The following is a 27,421-nucleotide window of genomic DNA, read 5'->3' as shown; positions in this document are numbered from 1 at the left end:
CAGAGCCATCCTGGGTCTCACATCATTCAACACTGGATGGGGGATCCCAGCATAGACAGTAGCGTCTCTGTGCCAAGAGAACTTCCTATCTTGTCTAGTTCTTGTGAACAATTCCAGGCTTTCAGAAAAAACAAACTGGAGATGCTATAACCTGTAACTTATGTCATTGTCTGGTTAGGCTGCATTCTAAACCCATATCCAGGTTATCTAAATCTTTCAGATTTTTTTTTCACAATTTAAGTTCATATATCTCTTGTCCAGGTTCTCATCTTCATTATTCTGATATCTTTTTCTCTGGCCCTGACAAATTCAGTTGTTCTGTGCTCTTATCCATTCTGAATGCTGCTGGAAAGATAGTTGGCAGTCCACTGCTTTGACTATCTTGCTTACCTCTCTACATCCCTCTTTTAATGCATCAAATACAGGATTACTTGCAGAAGAATACAGGGACTTCACAATGTATACTATACCTGTCTGTCAGTTCAGTAAATAGAGTTCAGCTCCTGCCTTCAGCTAGTCCCTGATGTACACATTGGTTGTCACATATTTAAACAGGGATTTTTTTAAAGTTCCCATTGGCTGCGTACTCCTTTTAAATCCCTCCTTAAAATTTTCCATTGCTGTAATAATGCCTACAAAATAGCTTAAGCTAGCTGATGATGTGATAAGACCACTGGCTACCTTGGTGATTAATTCTGTTTGATTGGACTTCCTTTCCTATCTTGTTTTAAACTGTGGAACAGAGACCTCTTTTTCTGTGTTTGTACCAAGCCTAATACAGTGGATCCTGATCTATGTCTCATACAGAAATGACGTGGTAACACAGATCAAAATTCTTAACTGGAAATAAGAGTAGTATAAGCCTCTTATAACTTATAAAATAAAATGACTGCTGGGAAGAAGGAGCCTTTGGACTGCCACACCAGCAGAGCTAAAAGAAACAGGACAGACTTGAAATAGCTTTGGATGAACCATCTGATGACAACCCAGAGAAGAGGGATATTTAGAAGGGGTGTTTGAAGATATTTGCAGTTTGAAAGATCATAGCCCAGGTGTATCAATTTTGGGAAATACTGCTAGCAGAAGCTGCAAAGTAGGGATGTGTGAAACGGGCTGTGTTCTATTCAGATTCAGCCCAAACTGGGGGCAGTGATTCAATTAGTTGATTCGGATCACTGTCCCTATTCAATTTGGCCACATCTGAAGATTCGGTGCTGATTCAGAGAATCAGCAATTCAGCCACAGACATAGCTTTAAATGTTTTTTCTACATACCTCAAGGTACCAGGTGCAGCTCGTGAAGCTGCCATGCTGGGTTGGATGGAGTGTCCCGCAGGAGCACAGGGGACCCCCTGCATGCTCAGTGAACCCGAAAGTGGACCGGAAGTATAGTTTCATAGTTTCTAGGGTCGGAAGGGACCTGAGTAGATCATCTAATCCGACCCCCTGCCATGGCAGGAAAGAATACTGGGGTCAAATGACCCCAGCAAGATGTTCATCTAACCTCCTCTTAAAGACCCCCAGGGTAGGAGCCTGCACCACTTCTCTTGGAAGCTGGTTCCAGATCCTAGCTGCCCTGACAGTGAAGTAGCACCTCCTGATATCTAGTCTGAATCTCCCCTCTGCCAGCTTGTGACTATTATTCCTGGTCACTCCTGGTAGTGCTTAGGGGAACAGGGACTTCCCCAGTGCCTGCTGGTCCCCCCTGACAGGCCACTAGATCCCCCCTCAGCCTTCTCTTGTGGAGGCTGAACAGGTTCAGGTCCTGTAGCTTCTCCTCATAAGGCCTGCCCTGCTGCCCCCAATCATGCAAGTGGCCCTCCTCTGGACCCTCTCCATGTTGTCCACATCCCTCCTGAAGTGCAGCGCCCAGAACTGGACACAGTACTCCAGCTGCGGCCTGACCAGTGCTGCATAGAGGGGGAGGATCACCTCCTCCTTGGACCTGCTTGAGATGCATCTGTGGATGCATGACAAGGTATGGTTGGCCTTCCTGACTGCCTCCCCACACTGCCGGCCCATGTTCATCTCGGAGTCAATGATGACTCCAAGATCCTTTTCTGCTTCTGTACTGACCTGTAGGTATGGTGCCGGTTGTTCCTCCCCAGGTGCATCACTTTGCACTTGTCAGTGTTGAATCCCATCCTATTCTCATCTGCCCAGCCTTGTAACCTGTCTGGGTCTGATTGTAGCCTATTCCTCCCCTCTAGCGTGCCCACATCCCCCCACATCTTAGTGTCATCAGCAAATTTGAACAGGGTGCTTTTTTTCCCCCCTCGTCCAAGTCACTGATGAAAATGTTGAACAGTGCGGGCCTGAGGAACGAGCCCTGCGGAACTGCACTGCCCACATCCCTCCAAGTCGAAAATGACCCATCCACTACCACTCTCTGGGTGCAGCCCTCCAGCCAGTTGGCGACCCAGTTGACTCTGTGGGTGTCAACACCACAGTTCCCCAAGTTTCTTAATGAGAATGGGGTGAGATAGTGTCAGAGGCCTTCCGAAAGTCCAGGAAGACTATGTCCATTGCTACCCCTGCATCTCATGATTCGGTGATCTGGTCATAGAAGGCCCCCAGGTTGGTCTGACAGGACCTGCCGCTAATGAATCTGTGTTGCTTGCCCCTAAGCATAATCTCCTCCCCTGCTGGCCCCTCGTGGATATGCACCAGAATAATTTTCTCAAAAAGCTTGTCCAGGATCGAGGTAAGACTAAATGGCCTATAGTTTCCCGGGTCCTCCTTCCTCCCCTTTTTGAAGATCCCATCATGTCTTATTGCCAGTGCAGGGGAATCTTGAGATCATGATGCTGGGCTTCCTCTGCACTAGGAAGTAGCAGGTTACCACATCTGGAAACCCTTTCAGCTGATCTGGACTGCCAGCTGAAGGGATGCACCTAGCCACACATTCAATTAATGACATAGTATCCAGCCACAAAATTATTACACATTTTTGGGGGGAATAACTTGGCTTATTCATTACTTCATGATGCCATTAGTTGCTTTAACCTCAGCTGGGTCATAGCCTGTGATGTAGTTAACTGGTTAATCATGTTTTAGGTGTAATATATGGCAGGGGCCTAGTATACCTACCTTTAATATTGTTCTGTTGTAGGCCATTTTTCCGAAATTTGGTTTTAGTTGGAAGTATTTGTCTGTGAGGGTGTCTATACAAATTGCTGCTCTAATTAAAAAGCCAGTATCATGTGTATTAAGCCCTTGCACATTTAAAAGTGGCCCTGGTATGCTTTAACTAAAGCTCATTCAGTGAGCTTTAGTTAAAGCACCCCAGCAGCTATTTTTAAACCTGCAGGGGCTAATGCACATGATGCTACAGCAATGCTAGAGTGTTGTAATTAGTCTAATCAAGTCTGCTGTAATGCATTATAATTCAGACACACCAGAGCACATGTATATGTATCCTTAGTTTTTAGATTAATGCTGCTTTAACGATTTTCATTTCAGTATATGATGATTCTCATACATGTACACGAAAAACAATAAATCTCAGAAATGGATACAGTTTTGTCAAAGAATCAGTATTTTTGCTTCTTGGTAAATAAAATGTATGTTCTAACATGTTTTAATGCATTAAAATGATCTTCCTTTTTGTCTTTAATGATACATTTATATTCTCAATGCTGTTCTATTGAAAGATGGAATATTTGTTATCAGATTTTTCAGACATTCCATATCCTGATTGGTGTGGACAGACCATCCATAATCACTTAGATGTGGTTTCTCATTCCTCAAAGTTTTCTGGGATTTCAGGCTGTAGTGATGCAGTATCCCATGGTTCAGCTAGTAGCACCAAGAGTACAGATCTTGTACTAGGTAAGCTGGAATACCATTTTAGTATGTGAAAAGTACTTAATCTGTAACATTTTATCTTATATTTAGATATTGCAAAAAAGGCATTCTGTTTTTCATTCACCACAATAAAGCAGTGTAATACCTTTTAAAATATTTTACGATGGTTCTATCAACTAGCAAAGAGCTGATGGGGTCAAAGATAAGAGCGCCAAATTAGAAGCTATAGATACATCTTCCAGTCTGCCATGTAGTCATTGCAGCCTTTTGGAACTCAGTTAACCTTTCTTTGCCTTAGTTTAAATCAATACACCCTTCCCATTTTTTCTAGTGTTGTTATCTTAAACTGTTGGTAATTCATATGAATCTTGAACATTTTATCGCGTACTTTGGATTTTTGGAATAGAACAGGAACCATATTTAGACACTTTGATAAATGCTTCTATTTCTTTAAAATATTATGGAAGATATTTGTAATTTATATTGAATCGGCTGGTGGCTAAGATTTTGAATTAAGATGATTACTTGAAAAATAAAGTAGATCCTTGCCAGCCTAGATAGTTTATAATTCATCCACAGTGACAGACTTATCTTTCAGTTGAATTGGGAGTTTTCAATAGCAGTGTGGTACGACTCAACACCACAATTGAGTTTTCCAGACTAAAACTGAAATTCTACAAAATATATTACACCGCATTTCTGAATTTCTCATCTACTTTTTTCATAATAAGCTGGTTTGTTGTGTTTAAGTGAATGAAAAATTATGTAGCACTCCTTGATCTTTGCATTTTTAACAAGATTGTTGGAAGTTCATCAAATGCAGTAATTTTTGAGAGTTAGCAGACTTGTTTGTACGGTGTACAGTAATCCCATTTAGCCCAGTGAAGTATGCCCTGTGTCAGTTTCATACAATGAAATCTATTTTCTGAAGGGGTCAAAGCTATCCCAGATGATACACCAGTGTGCCGTATACTGTTGCGGAAAGAAGTCTTACGTTTAGTAATCAATTTGAGCAGTTCTGTGGGAACAAAAGGCCATGAGACTGGGCTCCTGACGTAAGTGAAATGTGTCTTTTGTATTACAATTTTTACCAACGTTCAGTATAAATGTGTTGTAAAATTCTTATAGTTTGTATTCATATCTTTCTGCTGGCTTCAAACTCCATTAAAACAGTTTACACCATAGATCTTCAGCAAAGGATTGCAGTAATAACTGCAAAAATAAGCACTGCATTAGGCATTGTTGCAAAGTTTTGTTAGAGCTCTCTCGCATCCCATGAGTGAGGATCCAGGATGGATAAGACATGTTTATACTTTGGCAGCAATGTGCCACAACAGGGATGTTCTTGAGGACCCCCTGCCCCCCAGCTTCTACATGCACTCTTTAAACTCAGAAATGTGGCTCTGACCATCAGGGTGAGTGGACAGGGAGTGCAGCACTGACATGCATGCTTTCATCTCTAGCTCGTAAAAATCTGCCTGTTAAGATTTATGGTTAAACCATACCACATTGATTCATAGCTGTTTGTTCAATTGTTTCGTAATAATGCACTGACCATTATGAGTTGTTTTCATTAAATATTTTCTGTATGTGCTATACTGTGGGTTTGGTCCATACATTCAAAACTTGCCAGTTCAAGATACTGTATGAAAAATATAGATATTTCTTGAAGGCTGTGGTCATCTTCAATATTTTATTTAGCATAGTATGAGCCAGGGATGACCACACTTCCAACCCTTCTAGCTGTGAACCAGTATCTTGAAATGACTGAGAACCACACGATATGCAGCCCTTGAGGTGTGCATGCCCCAGAATCTGTGATTTGGATGCATTGCTCCAGCTCAAATAATTTGTCATTAAGTGACTTTGTAAAATAAATAATAAGCAAAAACTGAAGAAAATCAAAATGTAATAAATTAAAAGATACGTGTGTGTGGGTGCACTTGTCTGTGTGTTGTTGAACTTCTTTCTTTAGCAGCTGCCAGCAACTCCATGAAGCTTGTGAGTCAGTTTGAGAATCCCTGGCATAAGTAAATTAACCACTTTATGAATCAATAGCTAGTTTTTTTCTTCATATCTACTCTCTGTTAAACAAAATCAAAACCATGTACTTCTTAAACCATGTAAGCTCTTCTATTTTAATTGGAGTTTATCAGTACATTGGGAAAATTCTTCTGGTTGCTTAATATTATGATAGAAGTTTAAGCTTCCATAGTGGAGCTGGTGAAAAGTTACACCATGTTTTGACAAGATGGCTGCTAGCAGGCAGGTTTGAAATGCCTATTTTAGGTATTATTTTTAAAAACTTGATGACTGTTAAGTCCTCAGCATATTAATTTTCTTGTTGCTGAATGTTAGACAAATAGTGTGCATTTATTTTAACCATACTTGATACCGTCAGTTAGGTCAATATTTTGTTCTGTTCTTTGACTTGTTTTTAAAAACAGAACCTACCCTCGGAACTTGAATAGCGTCTTCAAATGTGATATTATTTATATATTCATATGCAAATTCATTTAGAATGTATTTCCTTTAGTTGGACACAAAATAATAGCTAATATGTCAAATTGCTTGTTGTGCCTAAAGAGTAAAATAAGGTCATCTGAATTGCGTACTCCTCCTCTTTGTATCTTGTTGATTGTTTCGGCTCATTGAATTCATAAGCCTCAACTTCTGCAGTTAGAGTTAAATGTCATTAACTACCTTGAGCAGCATGTAATTTAACAGTTCTTAAAATATAATAGAATTTGAAGTGAGATCATATTTAAACTGCCTTTTTTTTCCTGTTGATCAGCATTAAGGAGAAATACCCCCAAGCATTTGATGATATATGCCTTTACTCAGAGGTGTCCTACTTGCTAGCACACTGCACATTTCGCCTACCATCTCGAAGATTCATACAGGAATTATTTCAAGATGTACAGTTTTTACAAGTAAGTGGAGGTTTGTTTTAGATGTATTGACATCACTAATACAGGTTCCATGGTTAAACTGAGCAGTGCTTTTGTGCTTATTTTCTAGGCTACAGAATCTAACAGTTAGAGAAACATCTAACACATACTGTGCATCCTCTTTTCCCCTAGATGCATGAAGAAGCAGAGGCTGTTCTAGCAACACCGTCAAAACAACCAATAATTGATACATCAGCTGAATCCTGACCTCAGTTTTGTTTGTTGTGCAGTGTATGAACTTGTTAAAAGCCTCAGATGACTTCTGATTGACTGTACAGCAGAGATTAGGAGGATCATCTTCTAGAGTGTTCCAGAAGTCACTGATACATGAAGAGTGAACAAAAGATATTTTTTCTCAACAAATTACTGCCCCTTTCCTCTGAGCCCTTTGGGGAATCGATAACATTACCATAGTTTTAATAATAGTAATTACCAATATATGCAAGAGCCAAGCACTGAACACCTGCCACAGATTTTCATTTTCTTTTTTAACATGACATTTAAACATAGGACAGTCTGCAGAAACATTTTTTACATGGTTGACTTGGAATTCTGTTCCAGGTAAGCAGATTGATGCCTTGCATTTTAACCCTTGGACACCAGACATCAGGGTACATGAAGTTCCTTTCCATTTTCAACAATGGAAGCATGCTATTACCGTGGAAACCAGGGGATTAATTTTGGCCCGTCTGTGTTAGTTTTCTTAATGTTTGTAACACTACTTGGGGGATTTATAATCTCAGACAGAAAGGAAAGCCTCTATGAATCTGGGGTTTTCTCATAAGTTATTTTAATGTCACTATAGTTGCAAGAGTTCTTATTTTATTAGCAGTCTCTCCAGTTTTGTTGCATATACTTGTATGATGTTATCTGAATGAGGTAAGGATTTTCACTACAGTTTGATTTGAAAATGAGAAATACTTTAGGTTTAAATCAACTAAAATCTGATTGTTTTCCTTGACCATTATGCATGTATTCTTTGGAGTTTCTACACTCATGTTCATGTAGAATGAACGTTGGTCTTATTCCTAAACGATAATCTCTAACCAGTACGATTTGTGTCAGATGGGGTGAATACTGTATCAGATAACTTGAATACATTTGATCATTGCTGCTTTTGAGGGAAGACTTAGTAAATAGGCAGTTTCCACTTTCCATAGCAGCAAGGGTTTTTTCTAAAATGAATATTTGCTTGAATTTTCAGTGTGTGACTGGTCAGTCAGTAGATAATGCTAATAATTGTAGTGAAAAGCCTTAAATACCAAATTTTCAAGCAGCAGTACTTTAATTTTCTATTGATATTCTTTAGATCTTTTGCACAACTTTTGTGATACAGTGACTGTTAATATGTACAGTAATTGCCTTCACCCTGTTACTAGTGAGGTTGCTAACTTTGAGCACAAGATGAAAAAAGAAAAACCCCAGTCTTCTCATGCATCTAGAGACTTGAAGTCTTTTTAGCAATTAAATACAAATATATGCAAAATTGTATATATCGTAGTATCGCCACCTTTATTGGAAAGCATGTAATGGAAAGGGTTACCCTTTGATCTTCAGAAGGGTGAGCCGTTCAGCAGAACAGTACTAGGTAGAAGACCGTTTTTATCCATTTGGAAATCATGCCAGATTACTGTTTTAGGTGTGAGGAAAATTTGTTCTAATGGCATTGCCACATCTTAACTTATTATCTGTCGTATTGAAAATTTCAACAGGTAGCACTCTGAACTAGTAACAGCAAAAGACAGTTCCTGGTGAAATGTAGAATTCAATTGCTCTTATTGGAAATTCATCACGTGGGTGAAACATTTTCATCTTGCTTTGTAGAATTTGCTTCACTGTGTCATGGTGTGCACTTCATACCAACATGTTACAGTACAGTAGTTACAGCGCTATCAACTTCAGTTCAGAATCAGATCTAGTTCTGTGAGCTTTTCACATGTTCCCACTGAAGGAAAAGCAGAAAAAAATAACTTTGTTGCCATCAGTGACACAACTAACAATGTGTATACAAGACAATTTGATAATACCATGAAAATAACACCTACCAATAACTATTTGGATTGCTTTGGTCTTAAGGAATAAACATTTCTGCAAAACCAAAATGTCAACCACAGTAGACCAAATAGTGGTATAAACTCCAAAGGAAATAATATAGTATTCCCACCAAAAAATGGGATTAGCATATCTTATACAGTAGTTTAAAACACTACCTCAGTTAGGATAGAGTATAAGATATTTGAGTTAACTCTAGATGGGGTTACGTCAAGTAACTCCATGTTTATTTTTCTGCAGTTAAGGCAAAATAGATGATTTTTATCACCTGTATTTAAAAAAATCTGTATTTGTCACCAGTTTTATCTATAGCACTTAGTGTAAAATGTTAGAAAGGCCTCTTTTTCCCTAAACAAAAAAGGGAGCAAGTGAAGATTAAAATGTCCTTTTTAAAATGAACGCTACTCTTAACTCCCTTGTGCACCGACATATCTGGATTTCCATCCTCAAGTGCCTACGTGTCCTCAACTACTCAGTTTTGTGTGGGGAGCCATGGCAACAAAAAAGTTAATGTGCTAATCATTGCTCGAAGTTCAGTTGTAATAATATGAATTCTTCAAAATGTATCCATCTTGGTAGATTTTAAGAATATTCATAAGGTGCAGGGTCAGTACCATACATTTCATCAGTAAGGCATTTCTAGACTTAATTTACATTAGATTCACACTAATATTTAGTTTTTATTAGCAAATAAAGGGCACTGTATAATTTGGAGTAATTTGACATTTAGACAAGTGACACACTGTTCATTCCTAATTTTAGAGTTAATTTTAAACATATCCCTTTGCAAAGTTTCTCTTTCAAGAACAGGAATTCTGTCACTTTAAAAAAAAATTACATTGAAAAGAAAAAAGTAAGAATCCTAAAATGAAGTTTGAAAATCCTTCCACTGTTTTGGAAGGGGAAGTGAGAGAAGCCAGCAGCACCTCATCCCAGCCAGTTTGTATCTTTCCAAACCTAAGATTTGTAATGCTTTTGAGCATGTACTAAAACATACAGCATTCATGAACCATGCATGCATTCCAGACATACAGGACTTGCATTTGCTGTGATAAAGAAAACTCCAAAGAGTAAATGTTACAGCATAACCAGAACTCTCAGAGGAGGGTGCCTGAAGCACCTTAATCCATATTTAGGCATCTAAAACAGGCCTGAATTTCAGAGGTGCTGAACTCTCCTACCTCAGTGACTTTTCAGTGGGAGTTGCAAACGTTCACCACCTCTGAAAAACAGTCTTTGAAGTGCCTTCCCCTAAGCATGCACATTCGTGCATGCTCAGTAACTCGGGCCATTGCACACACAGTACTTGAAGTACAGAATAGCTTTCTCTCAGCCAATAGTCCCACTTCTGGACAGACCTATAATGATCAAAACTGCTTTTTCAAGTCACACTAAAATGGTAATGTGTTCAGTAGCTTGCACCTTTGAAAAGCTTAATTTTTAGGGTGGTAGGACTGGCCTGAAGACTTGGGTAGGGGTGTTCAGAGGTAAGTTACATTTCCTTAAAGTGCACACCAGCAGAGCAAATAAAGGACCAGTCTGAGATTTTTGCCACTGTACTTAAATGTATGCAGTGACCTTGAAAGTAGGTTTGAAACTAATTTGTTGAGAGAGGGAAGTTGAAGAGCAATGGTAACACCTGCAGTTAGCCACATAAGGAAGAGAAATGCCTACTCTAGTTCTCAAACAGCTCAGGGCTGTTCAGCTTCTAAGCAGCCAGGGGCTGGATGCTCAGTGGATTGTACCAGTGGATGCCGGCGGCCCCAGGGCTGCACACAGCATGTCCCCCCTGCTGCCCTGCACACCTCTGGGCACTGCCCCTACCCACCTCCTTCCACCCACCATTGCAGTGGGAGCCCCACCTCACCCAAAGCCTCCCCAGCCATCAAGCCTCTCAAACATCCAAGGTCCCAGGGCTTCCCCAGCACTGCAGGCTACACGATCCCACCCCCTGGGACAGGGAGGGGGAAGCTGGAAGGAGTGGGAGCCCAGAGACCCAGAGCAATGGAGGGAGGAGGGGTAGCTAGGTAGGAACCTGGGAGCTACAATTTAACCCCTTGTGAGCTGCCATTTGGACAGCCTTGGTAATGAAGTGTGATGAGGTGAAATTGTCAATGCTTCCATCACAGTCTGCACTCGGATCCACAGTTGTGGCTTTTTAGGTAAAGCACGTTTCTGTAACAAGGTGAATGTAAGTCCAAGATGAGGAATCTTAATGAAAGAAAGTTTTGTAAGGCTGTAGAAATGTCTCCTACATCCTCTCCTTGCTACCCCTATGGGAAGTTCTGATTGTGCTTCATTGCAGAGGCAGCTGAAAGAATATAATTTTCTTCAGTGATGCTTTCATTACTATGCACTTACTCAAGGTGTAGTAGTGAGTTGTAAAGGAATTCTAAGATTGTAAAAGACCTTTGGGAACATACTAGAGCCCTTTTATTTACCCCTGAAAAACTAGTCTTTTGCAATTTTGTTTGTTTGTTTTTTTTAACTCCTGGCTCTGGTTTCCTAGTTACTTTTGTTCGCACCAGATTTGTATGTTCAGTAAAGAATGTGGATTTTCTTTGGACTATTTTTGTAAAATAGGTGGATAGCAATGCCACAGCATGCAGAAATTGCACATTTTGCTTGACTTGCTTTGTAAAATACACTATTTAATTTGAGAAATGTAATTTATGCCAAAAAGTATAACATGCCATTTTGCCACTGAATAGGTTGTTCTAGCACAAAATGCAATGTCTTAGGGGAAAAGGCAGACATTTTGTAGAAGTAGTTTAAAAAAAAATTAAGAAGTTCCAGTACTGGCTGTCAGAATCCCTAAAACTGCATTATAAGAGATGATGTAAATTAATCTTTTTGAAGAGGGAAGGGATTGTGAAAATCTCAAGAGTTATTCTCCCTGCCTCTAGTGGTCTTTTCTTTTTTTATTTAGTAATACGCTGCTACATATTTGGAGGATCTAGTGTTTGTAGGTCACTGAACAAGACATTGAAATCTGATTTATATTGTATACCTGTAACATAGAAAGAAAAAGTATTTATATATTTTCCTTAAGAATATTTCATTGAGCTGTGTATAATTTAAACAGAGGCTTATCCCAAAATGGTTTTGCCCACCTTGATTTTTTTTTTTTGTGTTTTTGTTTTTGTATAGTGTGTACAGTTCATGTCTATGGGCATTAAAAGCCTTCTGAAACATAATCTTATCAAAGGGATGCATTGTTAATAAAATGTACTTAAACTTCTCACAGTTGTCTTGGACTCTTATGTATTTCTAAGTACTAAAAATCAGCTTGATATAGTTAAAATCCTAAATAACTAGAGTTGACTTAAATTTTTTCAAATAAACACTTTTCTGTCAGAAAGGGATTTGTATGTTGATACTTTTTTATAGGAAAATGACCATTTTCCAAAAAACTTGGAAATCTCTATAAAGACTTCTCAACTTTTTCATATTTTGTTTATTATTTTGTTGTCAAACTAGCAAACCTTTCAGTGTTTTTTGATGTTGAAAAATGTTTGATGCATGTAATGCGTCACATAATGAAAAATGTTTTTCATCACCAGGATCTTTTAGAAAGCTTTCATAGTTTAAAAGGAACAATTCCTGAAAGCCAAATGAAAAATCTAAGTTTGTTGTGAATCTATCTTTTGACCAGCTCTAAATGTAAACAGGTTGTTTCATTAGTAGTTTCAGATACCATCCTGTAACACGGTACTGAGTTGGAAGTACTGAACTGGCTATTGGAGTGCTCTGACTGCTCTTTTTAGATACATTCAAAGGGGTGTTGCTTTATGTCTTATCTGATCAACTGTTTCCATATCATTGCATATTTTGAAGCACAGTTGGTTTGTGATACAGCTCTTGCCAGTTGGGTGCGTTCTCTTCATTTGTCAAGGAAGTGGTAGCCAGTCCAGATGCAGGGTTTGGTGGTTCTCAACCGTTTCAGTATCATGGCACCCATCCATAATTTTTTTGGAATTTAGTGGCGTCCTGTTGAAAAATCCTGAGCTCAGATCTAGCTGGTTTAGGTAAAGGTGGTAGGGACAGGACCTCACCCCTCTGTGCCCTGCTTTTTCCACAGTTTTCTCCCACCCAGCCACTAGTCTGTATCTGGAGAGGAAAGCGAGATCCTGCCACCTGGTTGCTTCTCCAGGAACTCATGCATGGCAACCAGAACCATGTGCACCTGCAGCCTCTCCCACTGTCCCTGGGAGCATAGAAACAGTGGGGGTATAAGCCAGGCTGAAAAGTGTGGTCCCATGTCTTCCTTTCTGCACGTGGGCCCACATCCAGGAGTGTTGGGAGCACTAGGGAGTGGGGAGCCACTGTGAGTACTGCTTATCTGCAGTTTACTGGGAAGCCTGGCAGTAAGCAAGGCAAGAAGTGATTGCTTTCCTCTGGCACGGGGACCAGGCACCGTGGCACCCTTGGAAATATCTCACGGCATCCTGGGGTATTGTCCCACCCCTGTTAAAAATCACTGATTTAATTCATCCTCTTGACAAACAAATAGGTTTTCCCAACTGTCTAGATCAGTGGGTTTTAGATCCAAGGCTACCCTCCTATAACTTTTCTGAATTTCCCAGTACCCCACTTGAGAACCCCTGCAATAGTGTCAGCTTACCTGTTTTATCAGATAAACCTAATGCAGACAGGAGCCCACCCACACATCAGACAAAACTAATATGGCTTGGGGATAAATTCATAGTATAGCAGTTCTCAACCAGCTCTCTCTCCAGGCTGCCACTACCACGGCCAGGTGAGACTGTCCTGTGGATCTGTTTCTAGGACGCACTTGCACATGCAGACTGGGAAGTGGTTTCTACCCTTGTCACTGAGTTAAGTCTCAGCCAACAGAATAACCTACTGGTGTTTATTCCAAAGTTTCATTCTTCTGGAAATTAGGACTTATGCCATACCCAGTTGACTACTGACCAGGCCTCTCAGGCATTCCCAATACTCCCTTCCCTCCCACAACATCTGGATACAAGCTGTTACCGTAGCCCTAGGGCTCAACACCCAAGATTCAGGCCATCCTTTTCACTCCAGCCTAGTAGTGTCATAGTGCATAGTTTCATGGTGCTTAGGGTCAGAAGAAACCTAAACAGATCATCGGGTCTGACCCCCTACATGGGCTGGAATGAGTGCGGGGTCCTAACACTCCAGCCAAATATCTGTCCAGCCTCCTCTTGAAGACCCCCGAGGTAGAAAGTCCTACCTCCCTTGGGAGCCCATTCCAGAGCCTGGCAGCCCTGACTGTAAAGTAATGACTCCTGATGTCCAGCCTGAACCTTCTCTCTAACAATTTGTGGCCGTTATTCCTAGCAACCCTGGGTGGTGCCCAGGGGAACAGAGCCTCCCCCAATTCCCACTGGTCCCCCCTGGTGAGTTTGTAAACGGCCACCAGATCCCCTCTCAGCCTCCTCTTGTGGAGGCTGAATAGGTTCAGGCCCTTTAGTCTCTGTAGGGCCTGCCTGCTGCCCCTTGACCATGTGAGTGGCCCTCCTCTGGACCCTCTCAATGCTAGCCACAAGCCAGAAAGCCAGCTACCACCTGAAGTCGCAGAACCTGTTCTCCACTCACATCAACAAGCTCATCAAATATGCAGATGAAACGTCACCTGGAGCATGGACCTCCCATCAGTGGAGCAGGAAATATGCTGCATAAAAACTGCAGCTAAAGAACTTTATCCCCAACACCAGCTTCCAATCCTCAGGATGGCAGCTGCCTGGCTGCTCTTAACCATCTCAGAATGGGTATTGCACAGTTTAAGAGAAGCATGCACTCTTGGGGCCTCTCCAATGACCCTGGCTGCAGCTGTGGTGATCAAGCTCAGATGGCCAACCACATCATCTGTGAATGCCCTTACAGCCCTCCTTCAGGTGCCCACAGTCTTATTGACATTAACCCTTCTACCTATTGCTGGCTTCCTGGCTCTCATACTTCCAACATATGAGTGTGATGACACCTGCTTCATCATCATCATTCCTCCAGTGCTGAAGCATCTTTACATTCATTGGATGTGAAGAGAGACTTGTCTCCAAGGCTGATGGAAGGAGTCCTACAGTCACTGACTGTGGCTTTGGTTGAAAAATAATGGAGAAGTAGTTAACATGCACTATGCCTTTGGTGTTGGAGCATAGGAAAGGGGCAGGGCAGAAGCAATGAGACAAAAAATGTTTCTAGACTTGTATGTGCGGAAACCCTATATGCCAGGTTTGTTTGGCAGCCAAAAAATTGAGTGAACCTGGAGGTCGGCAAGTCCAGAGGCTCTGTTTTTCATTCTCCAGCTCTCTGTCACTGCACCCTTCCACAGATTCTGCTGCCCTTCAAGGACATGAGGTAAGTGGCATGTTTGATTTAATTGTGCTGCCTGTGGTCTGAATAACAAAACAGCAAGCCTTAATGAGGTGTACACTCTGGACACACTTCTTCAATTAACAAGGCAATGAGCCTTGATGAGGAGGGAACAGCTGAGCCACACTGTTCCAGCACAAGTTAACCATCACAATTATTTAGGTGGTGCCTATAATCCAGAAATAAATAGTATTTGGCAAATTGCTTGTGGTGTTTGCATGATTTAAATACTTGCTGACTTCTTAAGTGACATTTGCTGTACTGTGGTTTCTTGCTAACTAATCTGAATTTTCTTTAAAGGAAAAAGAGACTTCTTTTTTAAAAAAATCCCACAAAATCCAAACTCAGGAGACTGCCTTGTTAGTGGTAGCTTTTTGCCTGCTTTGTGGAAACACATGTGGATAACACTCTGTGTTCAGAGACACAGCGTTTAAATGCTTATGAAAACATTGAAGATTGAACTCCTTAGGCAAGCATCCAGTTTTGGACAGAAGGTAATCTTGTCTATCCAGTTTTTTTAGATTTTTTCACAAAGTTGCTTAACAAGATTCCCAAATAATGGTCATATTGGTTGTGACAATTTGGGGGACCAATGTTCAGTTTACAAATTCCAGTTTGCACTTATGGCCTCTCTGCTGATATCTTTGTTAAATTACTCTTTAAGCATAGAGCTTGTTTTTGACTTAGAATGGGGGTTCTCAAACTTTGTGCTACCATGACCCCAAGTGCTAGATGGTGGCAGTGGGGGACAGGGAGCTCACACTCGGCAACTGCTGCACGCTGCTTCCCCCTGCCGCCACGATGCATAGAATCAGAGAATCAGTGAGTCGGAAGGGACCTAGACAGATCATCAAGTCCGACCCCCTGCCATGGGCAGGAAGGAGCACTGGGGGTGGGAGGGGTCATAAGACCCCCGCCAGGTGCCTATCCAGTCTCCTCTTGAAGATCTCCAGGGAAGGTGAGAGCACCACCTCTCTGGGAAGCCTATTCCAGGCTCTGGCCACCCTTACTGTGAAGTAGTTCTTCCTAATATCTAACCTAAACCTATCCTCCCCCAGCTTGTGGCCATTGTTCCTGGTGACTCCAAGGGGGGCCCTGGTGAACAGACTTTCCCCGAGTCCCTGCTAGTGGCCCCTGACAAGGTTGTAGGCAGCCACAAGATCCCTCCTCAGTCTCCTCTTGCGGAGACTGACAAGATTCAGGTCCCTCAGCCTCTCCTCATAGGGCTGGCCACAGAGGCCCTCAACCATACGAGTGGCCCTCCAAAAAGTTTGCGGCCACCTTTTAAATTGCTCACGACCCCCCAGGGGTTGTGACCCACAGCTTGAGAACCTCTGATTTAGAGACTGGTAACAGGTTTTCTTGGATTTATTGAGTTCTCCGCTTTTTCCTCCAGTCTATCCCTTGACTGTAAATGGCTTAGTTTAGCGCACACGTCTCTGTTTTGTTTATTCAGTAAATATCTTTGTTTCACCGAGATCAGATTGAACCCATTTTTCTATGGCTTTGGAAGGTGCCAGAAAAAATGCATGTCGTTGTTAAAATCAGTTTTTGATAGGATTTCTTAACTTCTTCCTTCACCATACTGGGATGCTGCTTGCCACCCACCATCCTGGTTTCTTTCTGCCTTGTTCTATGCTCTTCACTGGCAACGCTGCTTTTATCTAATTCATTTAACAAAAATAGGTCTCATAGTAAAAATCTAATACAGTGGGCCATGTCAGTCACTACTACTAGCAATCTTAAAGTTATAATATTATGATGTTTAGATATAATATTATAATGCTAATAATGCTCTTTGAAAATGGCCATGGGCTGAACAGTGGTTATAAAAGGATTTCTTACTGACCAATTTGAAAGCTAATACAAGGAAAGAAGACTGTGTCAGAGGAGAAAATGTGGAGGATGGAAAGAATAGAAGCCCCTGAATTCCCGAGAACAGTGGTTTTCAATCTGTGGTCCACAGACCCCTTGGTGTCTGTAGACTACAGCTAAGGGGTCTGCAAAAGATGACTGTGTTCAAAAGTATGTGAATACCCACATTTACATTTCAAAAATGTCTGTACTTCCATCAGAATTTTTTTAGGGGTTCAAAAATGAAAAAAGTTTCAAACCACTGCTCTCGAAGATTATTTAAACTCAGAGGGCATTTATACACACACATTTTCATGCTCAGACACACCAGAGATCCAACATGCAAACATGGCATCACCTGGATTTGTATAAGCAGCAAAATGCGCAGCAGTGTGGAGAAAATGGAGGTGGTGTGCTTTTGAACTAAAACACATTTTAGTGTTTAGTTCAAAAGTGGACCATTGCCACTTTCTGTGCGTTGATGTGCATTTCGCTGCTTATACAACTGCAAGTGACACAGCACCGAACACTTTTCAAAGTGCCTGGCGTTGCTGCACTAGCATATGTAAAAATGCCCAGAGAGCACACGAATGGTAACAGAAAAACAACAGGGAAATGCCTACAGGTGTGTGTGAGGATGGTAGTTGTTTGTTTCACCTAATCAGTGTAGTTCTTGCGCTTTCTGAAGTTGAGTATTTGTGCCACAGACCTTTACAAAGTCTGTATATCTGATTTAACTTTTACATATGTTTGAAGATGAGCAGAAACCCAGAGTAGCCACAAATTATCTGGCAAAGGGTGTGTTTAAATAACAATGGTGCCTTGAAAATTACCCTTTCACACTGCTTCTGGGGGCCTGGATGGCAAGATCTCATTGTGTGAAAAGGGAACAGTCTGGATAGGCCAAAGAAATGGCAGTTCTGGAGCCTTCCCAGAGCAGATGCCCAAACACAAGTCTTGTTGGTGTTCAGCAGCGGCAATTTTTTCAGTCGTGATGCTCATGATTCACAACAGAGTGCTGAAATAACTACAATATTACTAATCTAGATCTGAAATCAATCAGTGTGTATGCTTATGTAGCCTCCAAAGAACACAGGCCCTCCACATGAACTGGAGAAAGGCCTACGTTTGGTATCAAGGTTCCTCTTTCCTCAAAATTCTACTTGTGCGTAAAACCTTCCTAATGCACCCCTAACTTTTCTGCTTCATTGCAAACGTACCTTGCTTTAAAACTACAATGTTTTAAATGGTAGGCCAAATTAAACTTTAGCTTCTTAATATTCTATACAAATTGGATGTAGCAAGGCCTCACAACTCGCTTGGTTCAGGTTCATTAAAATGCATGATTGCTTACCACAAAACATTTTCTAAGGCCTTGTCCAGTCATGATGAATGAAACAATTTTCATTGCTTTTCTAAGGACATTTTTCCACACCTGTATCGCCCTTACTGTCAGGACAATTTTGCCGTTACTCAGCTTGACCATTCTTAATTTCACCTTGTTTGTGAAGAACATGAGATATTCCTGAAACTTTACATCTATTTGCTTGTTGTGGTGTTTGCTGCTTACATACAAGAAGTTTAATGGCAGAAAATAGCTATGTTAATGCCAAATGGAGAGGATGACAGTCTGACAACACCCATCCCAAAAATATCAGACAATTGAGAAAATCAGTTGCTCTAAAGTTAGTCCATGACACCTGACCCCAGAATGGACCTCAAACAGGATAAACAATGGACTTCCCTGGGACTTTTAAAGGGGCACCCCTCTCACAGAGGTAGGAAACTGAACAAAAAAATGACAGCAGTAGGAACAGGCTCTGCCTCTCTGAGCTTTAGGTGCCTGTAGATCAGTAGTCACCAACCAGTGGATCTTGATCCACCGGTGGATCTTGGAGTTGATCCAAGGCTGGGATGGGGGCTGAGTGCCCGTGTACATTCATGCACATGCCCCAGGCCAGCAAGTCAGTCCATGGGGGAGGGCAGGGGTTAGGAACTAGATCAAGGCCCCTGTGGTGAGGAACAGAGGCAGGAGCTGGGGTAAATTGCGTGGTGCCCTGGCCAGGTGGGACTTATCTGCTGGGGAGGCACACCCCCAAATAATTTTTTCTCCCTCTGCCTCAATCTGTCCCCACCTTCCCTCCCCACAGATTTACCTGCTGGGGGAGGGTGGTGCACGGTAGATCTTGGATTGCTTTTAAATGTCGAAGGTGATCTCCTACTTAAAAAGGTTGGAGATCACTACTGTAGATTGTTCTGTTGTTTTTCCAGGGGTAAAGCCAGAGGGTGTGCAGTTGCATAGATGCAGCCTCTGCCTTGCAGCCAACAATGCCAAAGGAGCAGCAGCCAAGGACTTTAAGACCCTGAATCAGATAAGAATTCCTCTCTCCCTTCCCTCCATGCCCTCCAGCTCCCTCAGGGGTGGAGGAAGCTCCAGAGCCACTCCAGAGCCAAGATCTGCAACCCAGCTCTGCAGGCAGCCAGGCACAGCTGGGGACAGCAGGAGTGACAAGCTGGTTCCCCTCCTGCCTAGCTTCCCTGGTGTCCCCTGTCAGCCTGGGAGAGGCACAGGTGAAAGGAATCTGTGCACCACATCCAATGCTGTCTCTGGCTGAGGCTGGCTCCACCCGCAGCCAGGCTGGAGTGGAGCAGGAGCAGCCTTGGAGTTTCCCCCACCCCTGGGCAGGGGGGTGAGATTAGGACAGGAGAGGTGCTACTGAGCATTGATGGGAAGGGAAGGAAGATTGTTACCTGATTGAAGGACTTAAAAAAAGCCCCCCCAGCTGCTGCTCCCACAGTGCTGTCTGCCTGCCCTGGGGGGGAAGTGGAGGTGAGAGTAGAGGGTGCAGCCATCCCCGCAGCATTGGCTGCTGCTTCTGCACCCCAGTATACAAAATCCTAGATCTCCCCCTGCATTTTGCTGTGCTTAGCTTCTTGCCACTGAGATTGCATTCCATTTTATTCTGAAAAGGCTGTTTCAGTCACTGCTCACAAGCTACCAAAAGACAGAATTGCACAGGCAAAGCTGTACAGTTTCCAAAGCAATCCTGCTTGGCTCACAGGATACTATAGTCTAAGATCCAGGCCTGAGTAGAACAACTGTGGGATTGCAATACGCAAGGAGGTTGAAGACACGAATTCTGTCTTCTAAAGAGTTGTTTTCAACCTTGAACTGTGACACAATTATTCAAACATACCGCAACAAATTCTTAAATATTTCATTAGCTGAATGAGGATTCAGTTGACTTTCTACAAAATGTTTTATTTTCTAGAAATATAAACAAAAAGCATAGATTCAAACAACAAAACATAGGAAATTAAAAGTTGAGTGGTCTATGCTCAGGTTCCTGATACATGCTTTCTATTTACACTTCCAAGAATTGTACCAAGTACATAGGGAATATGATGTATGTAGTGTGTTCCTAGCTAATTATGAAAGTGGTTTAAGTTCTCTATATTAGTTTTTGGACTTTACAAGCTCATTTAAACTATAGTGCCTCTCTAAGGCCAGAAGTGACGACCATGATTTGATCCCCTATATAATACAAGTGATAAACTTTTATTCTCTAATTTATGCTATATGCCCATTACTCCTGATTGAACTGCACCATACAGATCATTGCACTATACATATATTTATCAAGGTTTAATGCTAGTCTAGAAACAATGTCCCCGTTGTGCCGGTGGAGATAGGGCTATACTGCTCAAGGTCTCCATCAGATATAGATGTAACCAGGTCTGAACTCCGGTTGTAACCTAAACATTCACCAGGCTCAGTGGAACAATACAAGTCATTTAATCTAGTCCCAGAGCAAGGCACTTCCATTTGCGAAATATATATCAAGCTGGTGTCTCCACTCATAGCTTCTCTTTGTGGCACGACAGTGTCTTTATTCATGATCTCAACGTCATGCTGTGGCTGGTATAATAACGGAAGAGGTTGTGGCTCACTTGTATGTAACATGTGCAGGTTCTGATAAGGCAAGCAATCATGTGCAGCACTGGACAAGTAGACAGGGTTTTTTAAATGCCAAAAGCCAGCTTCTGAATCAGAGGATGAGCATGTAAAATCTCTGTCTTCATTTGGAACAAGGGAAAGCCAAGAAGAATCAGTAACAGCAGTCTTCCTTTCTTCCTGCGTAGTCCTTTGGCTCCACAGATTTAATTTCTTGGCTTCTGACTTGCTCTCCAATGTTACAGCATCAGGAATGCAGTCACTTACTTTCAATTCTGTTTCAGAAGCCACCTACAGAATAACCAGAACAGACATGATTCTAGTTAATTGGTGTCTTTAGTGGAAATTAATTTTAAAGAAAAACATCTGTCCAATACTGTCTAAGCTTAACATATAAATATGCTAAGTAATGAAAAAGCAGGCCCCATTAAAGACTTGCATAGGTTTTATCTTTGTAATTTCTGTAACAAAAAGCAGACTGCAATAGAATATTTAAACATGTTTTGACAGCCTTCCTCTTCTAAAAACTACACTGAACATCAGCGTCAAGGTTGACATGTTAGGCAAAGTAGGGTCTTTCTCTACCAAATCTATTTTAAATGTGATGAGGTACTTCGTTTATGATGTACTTAAATAGAACTGTTCTCCAAAAAATTTAATGTGCATCAGATATGAGGTGAGAAGGAGCAATCAAATGTAGACTATGGGCAGCCAAACAAATTATCCTGAATTAAAGGATGGAGGCTGGAACTGACTGTGTTTGCTCCTATAGTGCAGTAAATGGAAGATAAATTGCGGCAATTCACCCCTCACAGAGGCACCAAACAGTTTCTGTGGAAAAACTAATATGCAATAAGCTCCCCGTCTCTCAACTATATAATGTGTCTGTCTGTACCCATAGTTTTAAAGGACTCATCTAGTCAATATCTAGTGCATGATTCCAAGGGCAAGTCTATTATGATCTAACTTTGAAAGTTAGGATTTTAAATTATAACACTGGAAGGACTTGTCTACTTCAACAGGTTTTTGTAAGTATGTCAAGACTTTTTGTGTAGAAACTGTATTCAGCAGTAATTCTTTAGCACCTCTTTTTGCAAGAACAGACTTCAAAGTGTAAACCACTTTTTTTAGACTTAAGGCATTACTCAGAAAATGGCAGTGTGTAGCTTTTCACTCAATTTTTGACTATGGAAACATAATAGAGTAATTCTTCTGTTGCAAATAACTCAGAGACCACAACAGGTTAGCACGGTTTTGAGAATATGGACTTCTGTCTGAAATCTTTGGGTTTAACTTGTGAGTCATTATAAGTGTTTGGATACCATATGGTATGTACACATTTACTAACTTTCTGACAGTTAAAACAGCTTAACTTTTTCTAAGCGGATTTAACTGTCAGAGCATACAGTTAAGGTATACAGACCCAACTTAACCGTACAGAGCATATACCGCTGCCAAGGTGTATTATCTTGAGCCATATTCACTAAGTCAATTTAGCTTACAGTATTGCTCCCACTATGTCAAGGAGCTGTATGTGTGTATGGTCTGACATGGCTTAGTTAAGTCAGTTTAATTAAGTCAGTTTAGTACATGTGTACACACCCTAAGAGTACTAATATTGCACCACACCTTTGAAAAGGATCTCATCACACCCTAGGGTGCCATGGCACCCTGTTTAAGAATCCTCAGTATAACCTGATCACTCGCTATAGAGTCTTTGTGAAGGAAAATGGAGAGTAGTCTACCAAAATTGACGTTAGTGAGATAAGCCTTTTGTAAAAGGAACATCATTTTATTTTTTTAAACTAGTAATAAACGCACTAACAAAATTATGCTAATTCTTTTTTTTCTTTCTTTTACTGGATCCTAATCAGAGAATAGACAATTCAGTTACCCAGTTTGTGTAGTGACCTTACCTTAAATCCATCAAAGGAGAGCACTTTTGTGTCAGGACTGGGAATTTGAGAGCAATAATCCTTCAACCTAGCAAAATACAGTGAGACAAATTAAAATGTTGATTTTTTTTCCTGTCAAAATTTATCCTCTTTTGATCTGTGAAATCAGTAATTTAGCTCCATCTAATAACTACAAGCCAAACACTTAAGGCATCCACTTACTAAGAGACATAAGAAGAGGGAGAAATGAAGAGGTCTTTGTGACAAGCTGCAACCCTCGTTCAGATTAAAATAGTCAATTCTCCATTTACTGAAAAAAATGTAATGAATTTACCATTTTTGTTTCCAGAAGCAAATGGCAGTTATCAGCACAAAAGGAATGATCCCCAGCACAAGTGGAAGATATCTCATATTTCCTATGAAAGAACAATAATATTTTCAAAATTAATTTTCAGCTTTTTCCGTCCTTGGCATCAACATAAGTAGAGACAAGGCGCAGTTGGCATGATGCAGCTGTGTGTGAATTCTTGTGGTGTTGCAGCCAACAAGGAAATTCATGTTATGAAAGTACATTCTTAAATTAACAGTGTTGGGACAAAAGACTTGTCTTTGGAGACAGTTTAATAATTGTCCTATACATTTTTACCACCTTTGTAATCATGGTCAGGAGCTCCCACACCGAGTACAAATCACTAGCTGACTGGAAGGTTGTAGTCATCAAGGTGGAAGTATGTAACATTTTTGTGAGCTAACCAAAATTACCACATTTTCCAAGGGTAAAGCTTGTCAGAACTGGAGAATTCCAGCCAGGAGGCATTAAGTCCCAAGGCCAACAAGCCCCCTAAGTGGTTTCTCCAAGCAGCCAGAATTACAAGCAAGTTCTTTTGCATGTCAGATCTAGCCAGTGAGGCAGCATGATTACGTGGCTATCATCCTTCTGGTACCCCTAGCACACAATGTATGAATGACCAGCTTTCCAAACCAATTTTCTATAAGAATTCCTGTTAGAAATTCAAAATTCCTTCTTTGCACACAACTTAGTACTTCCTCATGTCATAAACACTCATTAGCTAATGAACCTTTATACATTTTTCTCTAGGTTGGAAAGCTGGCTAGAAATAAATGTCATTCCTTTTCACAGTGGTCTGATATTTGGAGAAGAGGCTGGGTAATCAGGATTTCCGGGGTCTGAGACCTGCCTTTTGAGTCCATGCCTTTGCAGTAGTGTAAGAGTGCGCTTGTGGCACCTGCTGCTTTTGGGGGTAATAGCAGCTTCTGGTTGCTGCTGCCTCCATGATCACAGCGAGAAGACTACAACAAGATCTTGCTTTCCACACCCCCCCCACTCCTGTTAGCACCTGAGACAACTGCCTATTGCCTGTCCTTGGGACTTGCAAAGCAGGTATACATTTACTCACTATTTCACAGGAGGTTTATGAGGCTTCCGTGACATTATGCAATCCTTTTAGTTTCTAAGATGAAAGGAGCTATGTGAGTTAAAAGTACTGAAAAGTAGTTACTGTGCTGATTACTGCATGTTTTTTAAACAATACCAGCTCTCTCAGATACACACTCGTTCTAAGTAATGAGAGGGCATGTTTTCCTTCCAGAATACCAGCTAGCTCTGACAGGTAACTCCCAACCACAGTACACATTTGCATTTTTAAAACTCACGGTCATCCAACGCATGTGTGTTCATAGTCTGAGTGATGGGGGTCTCTCCTCCGCCTGTGAAAGCTTTAACGGCCAGCTGGTAGGCTGTGTTGGGCACCAAGTGTTCCACAGTGAACCTCTTCTCTTCTGGATTTTTGATTGTGTATTTGCACCAGACCAACCCATCTAAAACCAGACATGACAAACCATTACTCCCATTCTGGGTGCTTTTAAAGCTGTATTCCCTGATGGGGCATCACAGAGCACTAAGTCTACCAGGTAAGGACCACCCACCAGCTTCCCATCAGAGGTCTCTGATTTCATCAATCTGCAGGTCATTTTCCTGTTGCACAATTCAGTTACCTTTGCTAAAGACTCTTCAGAATTTCTTTTCTTGTTCTGTTTCTGCCTCTCTATTGCTTGCCTTCTGGTTGAAAATACAAGTGAGCACCTTCAAGATGGCTGGGGCCAAGAAATGCCTGCAATGCAAGGGGGCCCTATTCCATCCTTTTAGTGGGTCCCAACCACAGCTGTATCTCACAAGAAAATTGAGCTAATCAGTCCTGTCTTCTTGTAAAGCAGTGGGGGGCAAACCACTGGCAGGCTTGCCAAAAATTAACCCCATATCCTCCCCAAGCACCCCTCTGATCCCATTTCTCTGTCTGATTTTCTGCTCTGCTTTCTGCTTCCCGCCCACTCTCCTGCTCTGCCCTAAGCCCCTTTGTGCTGCTTGTGCTCTCCCTGATCTGAAATGTGCCAAATACATAAGCTGGCCACTGCTGTTTTAAAGTTTTCCTCAGCTACATCCCTCGTTCTCACCCAGTTACTCGAGTTTTACCTGAGATTCCTAGATGGCTGCCTGACAACAGAAAACTAGTTGACCCTTGCTTTTATACCGTTTATGGGTAGGAATATTTGCAAATGTTCAGAATTATGGATGTGCCCAGCGTTCGGTTGTTAATTTTGTTTTGAAAGGAGTTTGGTGGACAGGCTTCCTATAGCCTTGGCTTGGACAGACTTACAGCTCTTCAACCTGCTGCCTCCCCAGTCAGCAGAGGATAACGGGCCAAGGATGTGGCTTGTTTTAGAAAAGAGATAGGGAAAGTTTCTTTTGTTTGGTGGGAACATCAGAAAATTTTGATGCATCAAAATAACTCATTGTCTGGAGGAGAATTCAAGGTTACACAAGAAAATCAAAGAAAAGATAGCCTCGAATAGCTCTGTGCCATGAATGCTGGTTATACCACTCCCAGCTAAGCTCGGCTGCTGTGTAGACAGAGCACAGCATTTGGGCAAATGAGACTTTTCAGAGCTGGGACCCCAAAGCTTTTGAAATATCAGCATATAACAGACCCTACCTCACTGTAAAACTGACCACACTTTCTGCGGCTCTTCCAAGAAGACAGGTGGCCAGCTGAGAAATTGAACCAGCTTGTGAGAGAAATTGAACCAGTTCAATAGTATGCAATCCTGTAATTATTCCTGCAAGTATAGCATGCTTAGAAGGCAGTGGAAGATGCCTGCAAATATAATGTGGGGCCCTAAATAACTGCCTGCCTTTAATGGCTGAGGCCTACTTCTGTCAATTTAAAAACATTCTGTCCAGCCATTGCAGAAATCAAAATTGCCCTGTTTATTGTCACATTAATTTATTTGCCTACATGTGAGAACTTCCCAAGCGTATTACCTGGAGCCATGTATTTTGTAGACCCCTTGAAATTGCATCCTTGCAGACTTTTCACATAAATATTGTAACCTTTTATAAAACCAGGCTGTGTCTCATCTGTGCAATATGAATCCCAGGCTAGACTCACTGAGTAGGGAATCAGGCCAATTATTTTCACATCAGGGTCACTAGGAGCTGGAAGAAAGCAAATTGTTAAATGCACAGATTCTTTTTTTTCCCTAACTTCCTAAAATATTTGTCCTCTCACTTGCAGTCCCCGAATTCTTACATGTTGTGGGTTGTTAAATTTGCATTTGTGTTTATAAACTGAACCTCAGTAATTTTCAAGTAAAATAAGAACTAAGTCATCTCCTTCCCAGAGCCTCTTGGCTTCACAAAACATCAGCTGAATCACCCACATCATACATAAAAGCTACTACTTATTCACAGTTATTGCTCAGTAGAATTATAACTTAATCCATCTGACTAAGTCTTGTTTTCCTCAGATGTACTAACCCAATGGTTAGCACATATTTCTCACCAGGCTATGTGCAGTGCTTCATTACAGGAACACAGTGTAAAATTTTCTCTCTTTTTTTCCTCTTTTTTTTTTCCCTTTTTTAATTTCCAATGGCCAAATCAAATAACCATGTCTATAAATATCCAGGGACCATATAACTTCAACCAGGCCCCTATCCTGCCTCTCAGTTTAGATACTCCCCATGTCCAGACATGCATCCTGCATGCAAGCCGCAGGTCCAAAGGCCCAGGGGTTCAGATGCCCCCAGTCGCATTTGATCTTAGCTGAAAGGCTAAGATTTGTTTTTTTTTCAGTGGAGGCAGGCAGAAATGACACAGGGTGTGAACAGATATAATACTTGAACCATTCCAAGAATACCACTGGTTGGGAGCCAATTCACAATTGTCCCTGGATGGAAATGTTTACATGCCCACTGCTAATTGTTGGAAGTAAAACCAGGGATTGCATTGATGCCAAAGCACCACCAGGAGTGGTAGAGTACCCAGAACATCATCCCTTCCAGGGGTCAGTGCCTGCAGTTTTCCTGGGATTCCCCTAGAGGCGGAGGAAGACCTGGATTGGAGCAGGGGGCTGGAGCAGAGAGGTTGCCAGGTGTTGGGGGTGCTGTGTGGCCCCCTCCTTGCAGTTCCCAGGGGGCTGAGTGCTCTGGGTCCCCTGCCAAGAACTCCCCAACTTTTCCAAACCCTGTCCT

At 41.6% G+C, this 27,421-nt stretch overlaps 2 protein-coding genes across 5 annotated transcripts in view; one reads left to right on the top strand and one right to left on the bottom strand.

Annotated features, from left to right (window-relative positions):
• The window catches only part of RICTOR (RPTOR independent companion of MTOR complex 2), a 159,403-nt gene extending 147,353 nt beyond the window's left edge, over positions 1-12,050 (top strand). For both annotated transcript variants that reach the window (XM_090037977.1, XM_090037978.1), the window contains exons 35-38: positions 3,672-3,830; positions 4,738-4,861; positions 6,601-6,739; positions 6,890-12,050. In XM_090037977.1, the coding sequence (XP_089894103.1) occupies positions 3,672-3,830; positions 4,738-4,861; positions 6,601-6,739; positions 6,890-6,964 (497 nt within the window). In that variant the 3' untranslated portion in view covers positions 6,965-12,050. The remainder of the gene's footprint in view (positions 1-3,671; positions 3,831-4,737; positions 4,862-6,600; positions 6,740-6,889) is intronic.
• An 8,211-nt stretch (positions 12,051-20,261) lies between these two features.
• The window catches only part of OSMR (oncostatin M receptor), a 133,247-nt gene continuing 126,087 nt past the window's right edge, over positions 20,262-27,421 (bottom strand). For all 3 annotated transcript variants that reach the window (XM_090037975.1, XM_090037974.1, XM_090037976.1), the window contains exons 15-19: positions 26,211-26,384; positions 24,545-24,709; positions 23,205-23,286; positions 22,892-22,958; positions 20,262-21,266 (exon numbers count right to left, since the gene is read on the bottom strand). In XM_090037975.1, coding sequence (XP_089894101.1) covers positions 20,673-21,266; positions 22,892-22,958; positions 23,205-23,286; positions 24,545-24,709; positions 26,211-26,384 — 1,082 coding nt within the window. In that variant the 3' untranslated portion in view covers positions 20,262-20,672. The remainder of the gene's footprint in view (positions 21,267-22,891; positions 22,959-23,204; positions 23,287-24,544; positions 24,710-26,210; positions 26,385-27,421) is intronic.

Source organism: Crocodylus siamensis, chromosome 3 (assembly GCF_052110815.1).
Source record: "Crocodylus siamensis isolate JL-2025a chromosome 3, ASM5211081v1, whole genome shotgun sequence".
Taxonomy (NCBI): domain Eukaryota; kingdom Metazoa; phylum Chordata; order Crocodylia; family Crocodylidae; genus Crocodylus; species Crocodylus siamensis.
Note: the sequence above shows the minus strand (reverse complement) of the source record. Positions and strands in the feature narration are given on the sequence as shown.